Genomic DNA, 18,604 nt, shown 5'->3' with positions numbered 1-18,604 from the left:
AATATTGTAATAGATGGGGAGTCAGTATCCTATGGCCTACAGGCCAAGTCTGGCCCACTGCCTGGTTTTATAAATATAATTTTATTGGAACACAGAACACTCATTTGTTTACATATTTTCTATGACTATTTTTGCACTACAGCAGCAGAATTAAATCGTTGTGATGAGATATGGCCAGCAAAGCCTGCATATATACTATATGACACTTTACAGAAAAAGTTTGCTGACTCCTGGAATAGACAAACAGCAGATAGTAATGTGTGTGGACAAGAGGCCACAGCCAGGCACCGGGCTCTGCACAAGGGTGCAGAGATGTGTGTTCTGTCCTCAGGCAGCTCCAGTCCAGTGGATGAAACAGCCAAGGAAACTACTAATCACGGCACGGTGTGACGGGTGGCACGGTGGCATTCTCTCCCAGGTCCTAAAGGACAGAGTCAGACCATTTAAAATGGACTGTGAGATGGAGGTCAGGCAGGCTTTCTAAATGAGCTTAGAGGATGATAAGCTAGAAAACAGAGAAGGGAACAAGAGCAAAGCATGTGCAAAGATGGGGAGACTGAAATGCCCGTTGTCAAGCGATCTTCTCCCTGTATGTCATGGTTCCCCATGACTCTTGTTTCCCCCAGAGATGGTGCATCTTTGTTTCCTGATGCCCAGCTCTGGGCGAGGCATCAGTGTACACCGTGCCTGCAACCTGCAGGGGCCTCCAAATGCTCATCAATTACCTGCTTACATTAGCATCACCTGTGATCCTATTACACCAATTCCTGGGGGCCCTGGCCCACTGAGCCAGAATTTAGAGCGAATGAGGGTGGGGTGGAGGAACACCAAGTTCCAGTTTCAAGTTTGGCAATCACTAGATAAAAGCAAGATGTTTGGACTTAAATCCCAACCCCACCACTTCCCTCCTACCTTGCATAAGCCTACTTTGCATATGTTTTTGTCCATTAAAACGAGGATGGCATTAACAGCTAGTACAGGGCTCATGTAGTCTTCTGCAGTGGGCATTTTCATCCATTATCAGAACTGAATTGCTGGGGTTGGTTCCTTAAATGTCATGAGAGACAACATATGTATTGTCCGAGTGCTTTAAAAATCATTTTCCCCCAGATAAGCTCTTCTTCTAACTATCAATGTTAAAATACTTATTTCTTACTCTTCTAAAACTAAGTTTATCCTCCCTACATGAAGGAACGCACTGAACATTTAATGAACAATGATTCTGCTGCTGTAACCATTCTAGATCATGGAAAGAATCATGGGCCGAGACAGGCGTCCTGAGTTTTAGTGCTCTTGCTTTCACTCGCCCTCAGCACCCAGCGCTGTGCTGTAGGAGACTTGTTTCCCCGCTATCCTGTGCCTCAGTCTCCTCATTCACATCTGTAAGATCAGCCTAAATGGGCCTGATGTCTGACGAACTGAGTATTAAACACTGACACCAGTGCATTTTAAATGTGATTTTGTATTGTGACTCCCAAAAGGCAGTAAGCTAGAATCTATACAGCTTTGGAGTCCAGTGGGGGTTTTTGTGAGGATTCAGTGAAGTTCAGAATTTTGTTTCTTTCTTACTGTTTTTCAACTTCACCTTTAACCTTAAGTTTTAGAGAACTCCAGCTTTTCTTTGACATTTTCTCTCTCAAGTAGTATGTACTGCTTTGTAATTAAGACATGTCACACCCATGAAAGAAATTTCAAGATCTTTTCTCTGATATTTAAATACGAGATCACTTCTGCTGGTTCCACAGTCTCTTCACAAGTAAAATATATGAAAATACCTAATTCTATAGAAATGGGCATTTATATATATTAAGGCATTACTGGGACTTCTGGTCCCTCTCCATTTTAAATAGTTGTATGACTTGCCTCATATTTGTAGTGTAGAAGGGTTGAAAGCAGGAAAGATAAAAGTCTATGGTAAATAGAAATTCGGGTGGGGAGAAACTGAATAATGTGATGATCCTAGATACTTTTGTCTTTTTTAGATTGTTTAGGGATTTGTAACTTTATTCTAATACATTGATACATATTTTAATATGATTCAGTTTTTTTTCTGTTCATTCTTTTTCTTCAACTAACTTTACATATATTGGGAGCTACAGGAAGACTAGTTGGCATAAATACTCTGTTGAAACTACCTGTAAGGGAAGGTTCAACACCCTAACTGTTTTAAGTATTGTTGAAAATTACCTGGCCTGTGATCTTGAAGGCCCTTTGACAAGAAAATTAGGTTCTTTGCTCTTGACTACTTTGTTGGGGTTGTCTCATTTAAAAAGAGGGAGAGAATGATTATTAAACATAATGATTTCATCAGATCTGTTTGCCTTTCAGTTGTTTAAAGTTTGTGAGTTTTCCAGGCTTAAATCTTGATTGTTCAGACATATCTTTCACTCTGGTAGAGTATTTGTTTAGTAATTTGTTAACTACAGTAAGGAGAGTATTTATCAAGATGCTTCATTTTTTCTGTTAATTTGATTGCAGCTTCCACTTAACTATAAAGCCACTATTTACAAGGAATTATTGGCTTTTTTATAATTGTTTATGCTAAGGACCTTAAGCTCTAAATTTCCGAAGCCTTAATCTGCATTAGACAGATTTGATGAAAAGTGACAGATTAATCAAAACAGATCTTGAGCTTTCTGAAATCTTCGAGCTCTTTTAAAATATCACCAATCCTGCAGCTGATGAATCTTTGAAACTTTCTTAAAGGTTCTCAGTCTGTTGAAATATACCAAGACACTGGCTCTTCACTTTCATTTAGAAGTCATAAAATAAGTACTTTCTTGAAATTCTAATAATAATTGTGGTATATTTTATTTAGATAAATCTTAAGCTGAAATATATTTAAGTATTTGTCTATTTTTTCCTCTGTTTTTATTTTTAAAACAGGGACAGGGTAAGGAAAATCATCTTACAATCATATTTCTGTTTACATCACAAATCACATCAGATCCTAACAGACTTTTCTGGTACCTCTGTCTGTGTATTTGCCCCTGTCATGTGCTATCTGAATATAGGCTGAGTGGCCTCAAAATATTGCTAAGATAGTTAGAAAGAGATGACACAAACTTGTAGTAATAGTACTTTAAGGTTTTTTTTCCCTTCTATTTAACAAGTAATTCATCAAGTGTTTTCTGTGCAAAGCATTGTTGTAGAAGTGGGTATACATAGCAGAACAAAATAGACACAAATCCTGCTATGATGGAGCTTACATTCTGATCTGGGAGACAGATAATGAACCAGGTAAACAAACATAGCACCTTAGCTGCTGATAGGAGCTGCAAAGGACATCTGCAGCAGGGAAACGTGGTTAGGGAAGGCCTCCTTTAGAAAAAAATGACATTTTGAGCAAAGACTTGAATGTTAAGAAATTGTGTGGATATATGGGAGAAAGATAAAAAGACTTTATTGTCTAGGATGTATCAAACCAAGTTGTGACCCCCAACTCCCAGTCCCCAATTTCGACAAATACAGACAGTTATTCAACCTACTCTTTTCATCCTCTGAGAATCTCTGCTATGATCATCTCTCCTATGCATCATCTAAGATTTCTAGTTGCAGTTTTTCTAAAGTGGAGTAAACAATTAGTAGATATGTGGGGATAAATCTGACTGTGGAATACTTCTTTATATTATAGATTCAATTCCTCTCTTTTAAGAATCCGTTATCACCAAATCATGAAGGTTAGATAAAAATGGAGTAATGGTTTAGAACAAGCTGTGAATATCAATAATAAAGATAATACTTCACCCTTAAAAATTCCTATTGATACACTTTATTGTTTTCTTAAAAATTAAATTTGTTCAAAGAATAAATACTCGTGACAGTATTTCTAATGTATATTTTCTAGAGGTAGTCATACACTATACAAATATTTAGATCACCTACTATGTAGGACTGCATATACAGTGTCCCATGGAGAGGTTGTTAAAATATGAACTACATGTAAAAAACAAGTTTTGTCAATGTAGTTGAAATGTGAATGGGATAATAGAAATAAATTGTTTGTATGTTAAAATGGTTTAGAAGATTTAAAAGCTGAGATAAAAGATACTATTGTAGAAATTTCTTTAAAATGATGGTGATATATGGTCCCTTGATATTTTTTCTGTAAATTAGCTTACAAGCCAAAATTTTACACTTCTCAGTGACACCTATAAGACTTTGTTCACATGCATAGACTTATCCTTTGATTAGTATTTTATAAAGCCAACAACGTAAGCAATAATTATAAATATTTGCCAAGATAGTTAACATTTGGAATACACTGGGATGGATCTAACCTTTAAGAAGAGTTATGTGCTAGATATTGGACATGGAGCTAACTACTTTGATAACTCTAACACAGTGTCAATGTGGAATGGGCAACAAATCCTACTTCACTGGGGGGCATATGTCTTTCTTTCTGCACAGGTATCTTTAGGTGATGTTGACCTCACAGTCCGGGTGCTAATGACAGGATACTGGCCCACTCCATCAGCCACACCAAAGTGCAACATCCCACCAGCCCCAAGACATGCTTTTGAGATATTCAGAAGGTAAACAGAAATACAACTTTGCTTTTCTGAGTGCAAATAATTGTTCAAAATTTAAATAAATTTGAGGATTGGTAGTTTCCCTGATTGAGTCTATACTCCATTTTTAACCTCATGTTCTAAAGGAGAAGTTATTATCCCTATGCTTTTCAACTTGTAAGAAAGAGCTGTATACATTCTTTTCAGAGGAATGTTTCTTAATGTCTTTTCTTCAGTATTCAGTGCATGGTTAGGAGTATATTTTGTGTTGTTGATGTCTGCCAGTGGCTTAGGGTGAATTGATTATGAAGAAAGGTGGTCTTTAGAACAGCAGTGACTGAGCAGAGGCCAGGGGCAAGTGTACCAGTAGAAATTATTTAGTATGCTTTGTTTATCATTTAATACCTAGCTCAATGAATCACTTAGGTCTTTTTCCCTCTATCTCTGTCTCCCTCCCCCCTCCTTTTTTTTTGAGACTTGAATGTTTTATTTTAAGAAAGATCTTTATTTTGACCCAGTTGACAAAAAGGAGCTTTCAATATAATAAGAGTTCTTCACTTTTCCCTTTTACATTAAGGGAATAAATATGGTCATGCTTGTATGAGAAGACATTGAAATATTTGGGAAAATGTAGGGGGTGACACTTCAAACAGAAACCCAGGCTTAGTTTGTTTTTCTATATAGTGGTCCTTTTGTTACAGCTTATATAAGCATTATATATGGGAAAGTAGCTTTTTAAAATCTAGTAAAAAATGGTAGAAATTTTTCACAATTTTTCTTAAGCAATGCTTTCATATTAGAAAAAATATCTTCCTCTAATAGTTCTAAATTGATCACAATTTATTTAATAATCATTTCATATTATAGACTTAAATGTTGAAATTCATTTTAGCAAACTGTAATCTGTACTAGTATAAAATGAGATTTATATATATATATGTCTTAGCATGAAATATAGGTGGTGTAGAAATTACTGTTAATGATTTTCACTTTTAAAAATGAATTTTAGAGAAATATATTTCTATCAAACTTGAGGACACATTCACAGTTAAAAGAAATGTAATTTAACTGAAATTTTTAATGTTACTAAAAGAAAATGCAGAATATAAATTAAAATGTATTTTAACAGTTGTAAATATAATTATTAAATATAAAGATGTTAGCTCTGGTACATAAGAAAATACTTACAACTAATAAAAAAGTGGATTGTAGAATATACATGTTCTATGTATAAAAATAAGTAAAATATTTTATAGTCCAAAGGGTATTTTCTAAGCCAGGTTATCCATGTAACTCTATTATAATACCGTCTCATTAGCATTACTGGAGCACATAGAAGCATGGAAGAAATCTAACAATAATCTTGATTTAAAGCTCATATTGCAACTTTAGCGCCTGTACAACTTGTAAAGTAAAATGTTCATTTGGTGTGTCTGAGAGGTCATCAAAGAGCTGTTCCAATTTGCTCCTTTTGGCTCTTGCTAATTAGTGTCAACATCATCTTAAACCTTTCTGCTTTGCTCAGATAGAAAAGATGCTGATACACCAATGAGAGATCTTTACCGATAAGATTGTTTTTCAGACACTGAATGAGGAGAAGGAATATATCGCCTTCAAGTTTGTTACTCAACAACATTGGCAAATCTTTTGGTTCAGTGATGGCTAAAAGGTGTGCACAGGTTTCTTTATCTTTCCTAGTACTGAGAGCATTTATAACCTGACCAAATTCACAGGCATTGTTAGGCTTAGTGATCAGTAGCTTTCATAGTGTTCCGGTGGTGTATCGCTTGGGTCTCCCTCTTCAGGAGCAAGGCTGGCTGTGGCCACCTCCTCTGAGGTCCTTTCGGGCTCCTCTTCATGGCCTGCACTTACCTCTTGAATCTCAATTTTCCTTCTCTCCTTGTCTTTATTGAGTGATGCTGTATTATCCTTAATATTAAGGAATCTGGTTACTCCTTCCAGTTCCATCTTTGCCTCAACAATACTTGAGTCTAGTAGAAGAACTTTATGGAGAGCGTTTAAACTTTTCTGGTAGTTCTTGAGTCCTTTATGAGCAAGAGCTCGTCTATAGCAAGCTTTCACATTCCTGTTATCTGTCTGCAGTGCCTGATCACAGGCCTGCTTTGCCTCTTCAAACTGGCACAGTTGCAAGTCACAGAGAGCTCTTTGTGTAGATGGCACATTGCTTGTTGTTAATGTTTAAGCATTCATTGTATTTACTGAGGACATCTTTATGGTTTTTATCCTTTACACATTGATTTCCTTCTTCTTTAAGAATTTTAAACATTTTTTCATCTGTGGTGCCTTCTTGGTGGTGGCTGCAGGCATCTCCCACTTGGTCTGGGGGTGTCTCTGCTGCAGGCGGCCAAGCCCGCAGCTGCACAGAAGAGGGCAGAGCAGGAATGGGCAACAGCTTCTCCCTCCAGCTTGGTCCATCCAGATCCATTAAAATTCTTGTTATTCAGCAGAGAGGAAGCGGCTGAAAAGAGATGTGTTGCCAGGGAGAAAAGAAGCATATGCAGGGGAATTTAATATATACAGATTCCTTCCCATTCTCACTCAGGGGGTGAACACAGGTCATAATATAAATTAGATCCAAATTCTTTGCTATTTCAGCATTATAAATTAATACTCATCCTAGATGAGTGTCTATTAAAGGGTATATAACACAAATATGTAGCAGGCTCATGGAGACATCCATTCTCCTGAGGAGAAACAACAGATACGTTTCCACTGACAGATGTGGTGCCAGTGAACATGTGCAAATCCTGTTAATACTGTCATTTGCTAGCTGGATTCCACAGTCTATTTGCAACACTGTTTTATAATCCACATAAGCTTTCTGATACTGCTCTAAAGTTTCAGAGGCCATTGCTCGTCGAAGAAGAGGTTTGATTGAGAATGGATGAAGTTCCAGAGCCCTGTTACAGTCGTGAATGCATCCACTGCAGTTTCCTTCTTTTAGGTAACATGCTGCTCTATTTGAATATAAGATACTCAGATCACCTGCACTTCCACATACTGCAGGCTCCAGCTGTGCGATCGCCGCCGAGTATTTGAGGGCCGCCTCCGAGAACTGCCCGGTTTTGAAGAGCTCGTTGCCCCGGCTCTTCAGGCCGGCGGGGCCCAGCGGCAGGGCGCCAGGCTCGGGGGGCGCACGGGCGGCAGCGGGGTCCCCGGCGCCGCCTCCACAGCCCTAGTGTCCGAGGGCAGTGCCCACCGCCGCCGAGGCCCGCGCCCGGCCCCGCCTGTCCGTGCGGGCCCCTGGCGCCCGCGCCCGCCTGCCGCCCGCGCCCGCCTGCCGCCCTCGCCTTTGCCGGTCAGCCTCTTCTGGATGTTGCCCACGGTGGGCGGCCCGGTGGCGCCGCCGGTTCCTGCCGGCTCCGGGGCCTCTGTGGGGAGCGGATGCGGGAAGTGAGCGTTTGCATCACCGGGAGAACCCACGGCGGAGGCCGCCGGGAGCCGGCGCAGGGGCGACCGCCGCTCCCAGGGGCGGGTTCGCGCCGACGCCTCCCTCCCACCTCCTTTTATTGTTTCCTTTTCTGTAAGTTACTGGAGCTGAGCTTGATTCGTAGATTTCCTTTAGCTTTCAAATCGCCCCCTCTGAGGATGCCGCACCGCCCAGTGGCAGCTTCCCCGCTCAGCTCAGCCACTCTCCAGCCTGCGACGCCCTGCGTCCCGTGCCCCCTGCTGCGCCTCCAGCCCCAGACACCCCTACTGTCACTGTGCCTTGTTCTTTTCGGCAGCAGTGCGCTGAGGGCCGTGCTGCAGGGGCTGAGGCAGTGGAGGCCGGTGCCTCCTTAAGGTCTGAGCCTGAGCCGCCACAGTTTGTCATCTGGGTAGAGAGGCAGCTCTCTATTCCTCATTATTTTTTTGATGAATTATGTCAATTTTAATAATAAAAGAACAAAATTAAACACATCTGTAATATTTTGCATAAAACATAAAACAAGACTTGGTTGCCATATATCAGGTACATGGCCTCAAAGAGCTCTCCACTTTAAAAAAAAAAAGTTCTTATATTTGATAGTATTTAAAGTATTAGGCACCTGTATGCAGTCTCCAGTACTTAAGTGTCATGAGAACTTTTAATATGGGAGTGTTGTTTTACAACAAGAAATCATCATTTCTATTAATCTTTAATCATTATCAAGCAGTAAGGATTTGGTTATTTTCTGCTTCATTTATGAAAGGCTGCATAGGATTGCCCCTTTTTAAAATGCATGGTCTTTAACTTTATTTAATGCAGAAGGTAGAAACAGATGAAATGAAGGGCACTGATCTACAAATTACTCAAGTAAGACACCTGCATCATCTGTGAGTTTTCAAATGATTCATTGTTTAAATGATTAAGTGAACAACCAGACCTATAACAGGAAGTCCATGTAGGCATGATCATATCATATCATGTAGGCATGATCATATCATGTCTCCAGACTGGAGTAACTTTAACTTGGTTGGCTTGATGATATTAAATATGAAAAATCTAGCAGGATGTCAATAAATGTTAACCTTCTCTCCCTTTCTAAAATCAAAGCCATTCAATGATGATTTATTACTTGACTTTGATTTTTCCCATGTTCTACATCCATAGGATGTAGATATGAAATATTGATAAGGAAGAAAATACTAGAACATATCAAAATATTACTGTTCACAGTACGTGTTAAGCACTGGTATTTTAGAAATCTGTAAGAAAATAGACCAAATGTTAATGGCAGTAGTGTCTCTGAATGGAGGAATTATAGGTGGTGTTTTATTTTTTTTATGTTGTCCAAGTTTCCATAATGATCATGTATTACTACCGGATTATAGGAAGTTTTATCCTTAATAAGAGTAGATGAAAAGAAAGAGAAAGAACATAATACCTCCTTTCACTTATTTAATATCTTTAAGAAAACATTTTATAATATAATTTGTTTTAAAAAGGCTTTAAATGACCAAAAGAAGCTAACTACTGTCCTAGCCTTTTTCCCAGCCATGCTGAACTACTTGTACTTCCACTCGTGCATCATGCTGACTCCCTTGTAGATGCTGTTCCTAATGTCTTAAATACCTTCCTTGTGTCCTTAAAGTAACTAACTCCAAGATGTCTTTCAAAACTCAACACCTTATTCAGGAAGCCTTTCTATTCTCCCCAGTGCAATATAAATGTTTGTCCTTTGGACAGTCTTCTATGATTGCAGAAAGTGTTACTCCCAAGTGACTTAGCATAGCATGTACTGAATAAAAAGAAGAGTGAATAGAGAAGCCACATTGACATTTCTGTAATATGAACAATGGTTAACCTTTGTTCTTTTTCTCACTTAAGTGACTGACATCAGAGATGCATTAAGTGATTGGTCCTTTGACCAGAGTGGTTAAGCCAAACTAGGTGTCTGGACACTTTAAAAAGGGCTACACTTAATATAGACTCAACCTGTTAATTTCATAATATGTGTTCAGTAAATATTAATTGATGGCATAAATTCCAGGTTCTGTGTTAGGCACTGGATATAGAATGGAGAGACAATGCGTCTTCTCCCAGTGAGGTTAGAGTCTCATGAGGTCAGAGGGAAAACCTACAGTTTTGGAGGGTGACAAGTGCTTGTGTTGAGGCATTCAAATACTGTGGCAGCAAAAAAGAGGTGGTGGGGATGGGGACAAACCTTCTCCCCCCCCTCCCCCAACAATGTATAAAATTAAAATGCAGCTGTGTCTACAAAGGCAAATCAAAATAAGGGACTGGACTGGACAACCATCTGAGTAACATAATCAGTGTAAACAGTCAATGTCCTGTAACGTGAATAGACAAAGCAAACAGCAAAACCCGCTGTCACAGCTCCCGCTCACAGTGGAAGATTGGAAGACAGGCTGGCTGCCCCTCACTGCAGGAAGTCCAGATCTTTCTGTACACCAGCATGTTCGGTGCTTCATCTGCCACCCCGTTGCTGGTCTGCCCATAATTATTCCCCTGGGCCATGTCACCGCACCCTTGCTCCACTCTCAGACGCAAGAATTCCCAGTCGGCCCTCCGCGCCAAGGTCACGGCCCCGAGGCGGCTCCCGGCACGGGCGCTGTCAGATGGCGGCGAGCAGAGCCTCGCGGCAGGGCAGCTGCGTCACCCGCGGCGGATGCGGAACCGCGCGGGCTCCCGCCGCTCGGGCCAACACCAACCCCGTCGCGTGCACGGGCGGCTGGGCAGCCCGCTCGCCGCTCGCTCCGCCCGCGGCGCCTTCCCGAGTCAACGGCCCCGCCGAGCGCGCGCCGGAGCCCGGAGCCGGCTCGTGCGCGCGCCTGCGCAGGGAGGGCTCTCTGTTGCTTCTTGAGTGAGTTTTGGTAATTGATAAGCACCACTACCAAATAATTTGCCTATTAAAGCTATTTTGTCAAATTTATGAGTTTAGAGCTGTTTATTGTATTTCCTTATCCTTTTAATGTCTTTAGGAATATAGTGATATGCCCTCTTTTGGTTAATTTGCTCTTGTTTTCCTTGGTTAGCTTGGAAGAGTTCTTTCAGTTTTATTGACTTTTTTTCCCCTGCAAAGAACTAGCTTTTGATTTTACTGATTTTGTTGTCTACGTTCATTGATTTCCATTCTGTTCTTTAGTATTTCCTTCTATATTTAGCTTTGGTTTTATTCGCTTTTCTCTTTCTAGATTTTTAAGATGGGAGCTTAGAGTATTCATTGGAGTTTTCTTTCTACTATGATTTAGTGCCTTAATTTCTGTGTAAGAATCCTGTAAATTTTATGTTCTATTTCTGTTTTCACACAATTCATATTATTTTCTCTTTGCCCTTGAAATGTCTTTATTGACCCATGGGTTACCTTGAGGTGTATTTAATTTCCACACTTAAGGTCCTGTTTTTTTTTTAACTGTTTTGTTACTGATTTTAAGTTTACTACCCTCTTATCAGAAAACATTTTGTGTGATTTGAAATTTTTTCACTTGTTAGGATTAGTTTTATGACCCAGTATATGATCTCACAGTGTATGTCATAATGCACACTTGAGAAGAATGTACATTCTGTGGCCAGGCTGCATACTGGACTGTCACTAGAACCTGTTGGTTGGTAGTGTTGGTCTGTGGTGGTGGTGTTCCAGTTACAGACTTTTCTGTTTTCAGTTGTATCAATTTTTGCTTCATGTAATTTGAAGCTCTTTTGTCAGGTGAGCACACATTTAGAATTTGATGAAGGAAATCATAGCATTATGTAATGTCCCTCTTTACTCCTTGTAATTTTCCTAGCTCTGAAGCTCTGAATATTTTATGTGGTAGTAATATATAACCTTTAGCTTTCTTTTGTTTAATATTTTACCTTTCCCTTAATGGAGGCAGATTCAGATTCTCAGCTTTCCATCATCTAAGTATCTCTCTCTCTCTCTCTCTCTCTCTTTCTCTCTCTCTCTCTCTCTCTCTCCCTCTCCCTCTCCCTCCCTCCCTCTGTATTATTTTTGCATTCGTTTCACAAAATTTTTCCTTAGATAAAGGATTCTCTTCTGGGTTGGCAGTTCTTTACTTTCCTCACTTTAAAGATACTATTGAACATTCTATGGCCTCCACTGTATTTTATGAGAATTCTGTGATCATTCAAATTTTAGTTTTTCTTTCCTTTTTAGCATTATGACATGTTTAGGCATATCAGGCCCAGCTGTTTGTTACTGATTTTGAGTTTACGCCTTATTGGGCCTAAACTCTTTGAATTTGCTCTATTTGGGGCTTGCTGAGCATGTTGAATCTCTAAATTTACATTTTTGTCAAAGCTGAGATCTTTTCTGCTCTTAGTAAGAATTGTTTTATCTAAAAAATAAGACTTCCTTTTCTTTTATAGAACACCTATAATGTGAAATTTAGAGAATTTGACACTGTCCCACAAGTTTCTAAGGATGCGTTCATTTTTTCCAATGTTTTTTCCTGTCTTTTCTTCAGTGTAGATAATTTCTGCTGCTCTGTTATCTTCAAGTTTACAGACCCTTCTATCATCTCTGTTCAGTGGTTGAGCCTATGCAATGTCTTTTGTAATTTTTGGAAATTATATTTTTCAGTTCTAAATTTCTCGACGTGGATCTTTTTTTATAGTTTTTATTTTTCTGCTAGAAGTTTAGTCTTTCCAATTTTAAGAGTATTAAGCATTACAACATTTAATGTGGTTATAATAGCTGCTTTAAAGTCTTTATGTGATAATTACAACATGAGGCATCTCAAAATACGCATCTGTCCTTTCTTTTCCTTGAGAATTTGTCACATTCTCCAATGGTGTGTGTATGTGTGTGTTGTTTGTTTTAGCATGTGCAGTAAATTTGGGATTTTATTCTGGCCATTTTGAATATGATCATGTCATTTCTGAGTCATGTTTGTATAGGTGCATTCAGACCATTTACATTTAGGGTGATTATGGATAGGTATGTACTTATTGCCATTGCAGGCTTTAGATTCGTGGTAACCAAATGTTCAAGGGTAACATCCTTACTATCTAAGAGTCTAATTTAACTCACTTAGTATGCTATTACAAACACAAGCTAAACGTTCTTTTTTTTCCTCTCCTTTTCTTCGTCCTCCACTCTTTATATATTGGGTATCACATTCTGTACTCTTTCTCTGTACATTTTTATTACCTCTGGTGACAGCTATTTAACCTTAGGAACACTTCCATCTATAGGAGTCCCTCCAGAATACACTATAGAGATGGTTTGTGGGAGGTAAATTCTCTCAGCTTTTGCTTACCTGGAAATTGTTTAATCCCTCCTTCAAATTTAAATGATAACCTTGCCAGGTAGAGTATTCTTGGTTCGAGGCCCTTCTGCTCCATTGCATTAAATATATCATGCCACTCCCTTCTGGCCTGTAAGGTTTCTGCTGGGAAGGCTGATGATAGCCTGATGGGCTTTCCTTTGTGTGTGATCTGTTTACTCTCTCTGGCTGCTTTTAATAGTCTGTCCTTATCCTTGATCTTTGCCATTTTAATTAATACATGTTTTAGTGTTGTCTTCCTTGGATCCCTTGTGTTCGGAGATCTGTGCACCTCCACGGCCTGAGAGACTACCTCCTTCCCCAGACTGGGGAAGTTTTCAGCAATTACCTCCTCAAAGACACTTTGCCTTTTACACTCTCTTCTTCTTCCGGTACCCCTCTAATACAAATGCTGTTCCATTGGATTGGTCACACAGTTCTCTCAATACTCTTTCATTCCTAGAGATCCTTCTTTCCTGTTGCTCTTTCAGGATTAGTTGTGTTAATTATATTTTCATACTGTATGTGGTTTTGTAACCACGCTGCCATCTGCAAACCAATCCTGTCAGTAGTGTGGCTTCTTTACACTGATGTCATACTCACTGAGGGCAGGGGTCAACTCCTCCATGGTTAAGTGTACTCCCTTCATTTTGTGGTGTGGCAGAGCATCGTGGGCAATATCTGAGATGAATTTATGGGCAGCTAGGGATATGAGCTGCATTCCATGTGTGTTCATGGCCTCAAAGCCAGCATGGTTCAGGCAGTCTCCAGTCATTACATCTGGGAATAGATATGTGGAATCCTCCAGCTGCAATCAGGAAGTCCACTAGAGGTGTGCTGAACACCATCGGCCTCACTGCTCCATGAGCAGTGTTGAGCATCGGGTAAACGCTGTTAGACACGGCCCCCTCTGAGGATGCCACACCGCCCAGTGACGGCTTCCCCGCTCAGCTCAGCCAGCTCTCCAGCCTGCGCCACCCTGTGTCCCATGCCCCCTGCTGCACCTCCAGCCCCAACATCTGTACTGTCACTGTGCCTTGTTCTTTATGGCAGCAGTTCGCGGAGGGCTGTGCTGCAGGGGCTGAGGCAGTGGAGACCAGTGCCTCCTTGAGGTCTGAGCCTGAGTCGCCACAGTTTGTCATCTGGGTGGAAGAGGCAGCTCTCTATTCCTTCTTGAGTGAGTTTTGGTAGTTGATAAGTACCACTACCAAATAATTTGCCTATTTGAGCTATTTTGTCAAATTTATGTGTTTAGAACTCTTTATTGTATTTCCTTATTCTTTTAATGTCTTTAGGAATATAGTGATATACCCTTTTTGGGTAATTTGCACTTGTTTTCTTTGGTTAGCTTGGAAGAGTTCTTTCAGTTTTATTGACTTTTTTTTCCCTGCGAAGAACTAGCTTTTGATTTTACTGATTTTTTTGTCTAGTTTCATTGATTTCCATTCTGTTCTTTAGTATTTCCTTCCATATTTAGCTTTGGTTTTATTCGCTTTTCTCTTTCTAGAGTTTTAAGATGGGAGCTTAGAGTATTCATTGGAGTTTTCTTTCTACTATGATTTAGTGCCTTAATTTCTGTGTAAGAATCCTTTAAATTTTATGTTCTATTTCTATTTTCACACAATTCATATTATTTCCTCTTCGCCCTTGAAATGTCTTTATTGACTCATGGGTTACCTTGAGGTGTATTTAATTTCCACACTTGAGGTCCGGTTTTTTTTAAATTGTTTTGTTACTGATTTTAAGTTTACTACCCTCTTATCAGAAAACATTTTGTGTGATTTGAAATTTTTTCACTTGTTAGGATTAGTTTTATGACCCAGTATATGATCTCACAGTGTATGTCATAATGCACACTTGAGAAGAATATACATTCTGTGGCCAGGCTGCATACTGGACTGTCACTAGAACCTGTTGGTTGGTAGTGTTGGTCTGTGGTGATGGTGTTCCAGTTACAGACTTTTCTGTTTTCAGTTGTATCAATTTTTGCCTTGTGTAATTTGAAGCTCTTTTGTCAGGTGAGTATACATTTAAAATTTGATGAAGGAAATCATAACATTATGTAATGTCCCTCTTTACTCCTTGTAATTTTCCTTGCTCTGAAGCTCTGAATATTTTGTCTGGTAGTAATATAGCCTTTAGCTTTCTTTTGTTTAATATTTTACATTTCCTTTAATGGAGGTCAGATTCTCTTTCCATCATCTAAGTCTCTCTCTCTCTCTCTCTCTCTCTCTCTGTTATTTTTGTATTCATTCCACAAATCTTTTGCTTAGATAAAGGATTCTCTTCTGGATTGGCATTTCTTTTCTTTCCTCACTTTAAAGATAGTATTGAACATTCTGTGGCCTCCATTGTATTTTATAAGAATTCTGTGATCATTCAAATTTTAGCTTATCTTTGCTTTTTAGCATTATGACATATTTAGGACTTATCAGACATTACTGTTTGTTATTGATTTTTAGTTTTGATCTTATTATGCCTAAACTCTTTGAATTTGCTCCTTTTGGGGCTTGCTGAGCATCTTCAATCTCTAAATTTATATTTTTGTCAAGTCTGGTATCTTTTCTGCTTTTAGTAAGATTTCTTTTTCTAAAAAAATAAAATTTTCTTTTCCTTTATATAACACCTTAATGTGAAATTTATACAATTTCATACTGTCCCACAAGTTTCTAAGGCTGTATTCATTTTTTGTAATGTTTTTTCCTCTCTTTCAAAATTTTTACAAAATTTTATGTAAAGTCATGCTTGTAATAAAGGTACTATAATTAGATAATTCAAAGTTCTTAAATAAGGTCTCAGGTACATAGAAGGCTTTTTTGTTTTTCACAGGTGTATAAGTTGAATAGGTACAACTTTATATAGAATTTAGTTCAATCTCCTCATTTTAGGAGTGATAAATTACATGACTTTTCTGTGGTCACATATTGTTGGAAGAATTGTAATTGAAGCATTGTTCCAGGGAACTAATTTCCAGAGCAGAGTGATTGGTAAAAGTGAAGAATATGGTGCAGACTTGAAAATTTAGAAAAGGAATACAAACTAGTAATTTGAATTTTTAGTGCAATGTAGTAGTAATTTAGGGAACTGCAAAAGATATGTAAATTTGTTTTATGTAGTTAGATATTTAATAACAAGCATTATAATTGGTTCAGTTGACCACTAAAGGGAGACAGGCTTAAAAAATTCTCTGTTGTTTAAAAAATTTTTGAAATTAATAAAATTAAAAACATTAAAGAATTTAAAAAATATGCTTTGGGCATGGAAAAAACTGGCTAGAGCTTTATTTTCCCTTATGAGTTTAATGAAATCAATTTTTGGAGATTTTAATTTTAATTGGTAAATTTAAGGAGGACATGTTAACTAACATTTAATGTACTGCTTACTGCTCCTGAGTACTAGTCTCCACTTAACATTTATGAACTCGTTTAACCCTCACAGCTACTCTAGGAGGTAGGTTATTTCTTTCATTTTATAGACTTGGAAAATGAGGCTACCCAGGTTCATAGTTGGTAAGTAATTGTTGGCAGGATTCCTATCTAGGCAGTGTCATTCTAGAACCTGGTTCTGAAGCCTCTCATTTATAGCAGCCATTTTTGAAGTTTGGTAATCTGATACAAAGGAACTGATACCAGAACCACCAGGGAATTCTATAGTGTATCTACTTACATAATGAAGCGGATTTGATAAGGCCATATTTTAATATGAATCAGGTTATGGAGGAAACAGTTATCTATCTATGTTAAATTCATTATTTTCTCCCATTGCATTTTTCTTAGGAATGTCTGTGTTAGAGTTGATTAAACACTGCCATGTGGTATCTGAAAGGAAAAGAAATCTTACTGAATTAAATCTATTACCTATTATCTTGCATTTGAAGGTCATTAATAGATGGGAATCTTCCTGTTGTTAGAAACATATAATGGGTACATTTTGAGTTGTTGAGCATGTTTTTAATGGTCTTCCTACTGTATTATCTCTTTTGCTGATGAGCTTATTGCATCAGAGTTAGATAAATCTTTAAGTACTGATACAGAAAGCCTTCCAGTACATAAAGATTTATCTAATTTTTAGAAGTGTATGTGTAGTATGTACTTACATACTATGTATAGTGGGAATTTTTTTTTAAAGCAGTACAGGTGATTGTGATGATGAGCTGGGTTTAAGAGTCCTGCACTAGTAGGCAACACTTTTTCAGTGAAATTCCACATCTAAGATAATTTTACATATGTAGTCAGAAAATGATATACTAATTATTCTTAACAACTTTTGCTTTTCCTTTTTTCTTTTCTTATTTCTCTCCAATTGTTTATGCCAACATGGCTTCATTCATACCGATTTCCCAAGGGTTGGGAGAGCAGCATAAAATTAGAATCAGACAGCTGATTGCCCAGCAGGATGTCGTCAACTATCCAAGCACAGAGCCTGAAGGACCCTGAGATTGCAGAGCTCTTCTCCAAAGAAGATCCAGAGAAGCGCTTCACAGATCTCAGAAAAGTTGGCCAGGGAGGCTTTGGAACAGTGTTCTTTGTGAGTGTTAAAGGCTTAATGTCAGTGACCAGCATTTATTTAATATCCAGTCCTGGCAGAGTAAAAATCAGTAATACAAAAAGACATAGGCAATAGTCTATTTTACAGTCACTTGCATTAGGTGTATATAAAAAGAGATCATTTTATTTATTGAGCTTCTTAGATTACTGAACAAATGAGAAAGATATTGGGCTTTAATTTCCATGTTGTTTACACTAGTTTAGCAGTTTTATGACTTACATTGTTATTGAATCAAATATTGCAAAACACTGACTTACGTAAAGTCCCATACACACATTTCATTATTATTTATTCATTATTTCTTCCTATTAAGAATGCTGTTTTTTCTCAGCAACAAGTTTTGTATAGATGTTTAATATTTTGGTAGTATTACAGATTTAGCTTTTTCATTTTAATGGGTACCTTAAGAATAAAAGAGAAAATGTGTTCCAAATTCTTAACAGTTTTAACTTTTCACTTAATTCTCATTTGTAAATTAGAGGTAAAAATAAGGTAGTAGAAACTCCCTCTGCAATTTTCCTACCCAAAGATGGCTGCTGTTAACATTTAGATAAACATCCTTGCAGAATCTTTTTGTCTACGCATGCTTTAGGTGTGTGTGTGATATAGGTTATGTTTGTTTGATTTCTGGATTAGACACAGAATAAGGGAAGAGGCACTCAGAAAGCAGGTATTTCATAAACAACCCTTTCTCTGTGTTACAGTTTTGTCTGAATGTAAGCTTCTCCCATTGTTCTCCTTAATACTACTGTGCAGAAATATAGAATAAAAAAGGAAAAAAATATACAGCCTCTTAGAAATGGGCCCAATAAGAGAACCCTGTTGAAAAAATC

At 38.3% G+C, this 18,604-nt stretch overlaps 1 protein-coding gene and 1 pseudogene across 1 annotated transcript in view; one reads left to right on the top strand and one right to left on the bottom strand.

The window, feature by feature from the left end:
• Positions 1-5,570: 5,570 nt before the first annotated feature.
• Positions 5,571-10,473, bottom strand: LOC140845708 (sperm-associated antigen 1-like; annotated as a pseudogene).
• A 7,145-nt stretch (positions 10,474-17,618) lies between these two features.
• Positions 17,619-18,604, top strand: part of LOC140845706 (serine/threonine-protein kinase TAO1-like) — a 55,492-nt gene continuing 54,506 nt past the window's right edge. The window contains exon 1 of the mRNA XM_073220523.1: positions 17,619-17,750. Within this exon, the coding sequence (XP_073076624.1) occupies positions 17,619-17,750 (132 nt within the window). The remainder of the gene's footprint in view (positions 17,751-18,604) is intronic.

The sequence above is a fragment of the Manis javanica genome, chromosome 2, assembly GCF_040802235.1.
Source record: "Manis javanica isolate MJ-LG chromosome 2, MJ_LKY, whole genome shotgun sequence".
NCBI classification, from domain to species: Eukaryota; Metazoa; Chordata; class Mammalia; order Pholidota; family Manidae; genus Manis; species Manis javanica.
This window is presented reverse-complemented; position numbering and strand designations above follow the sequence as displayed.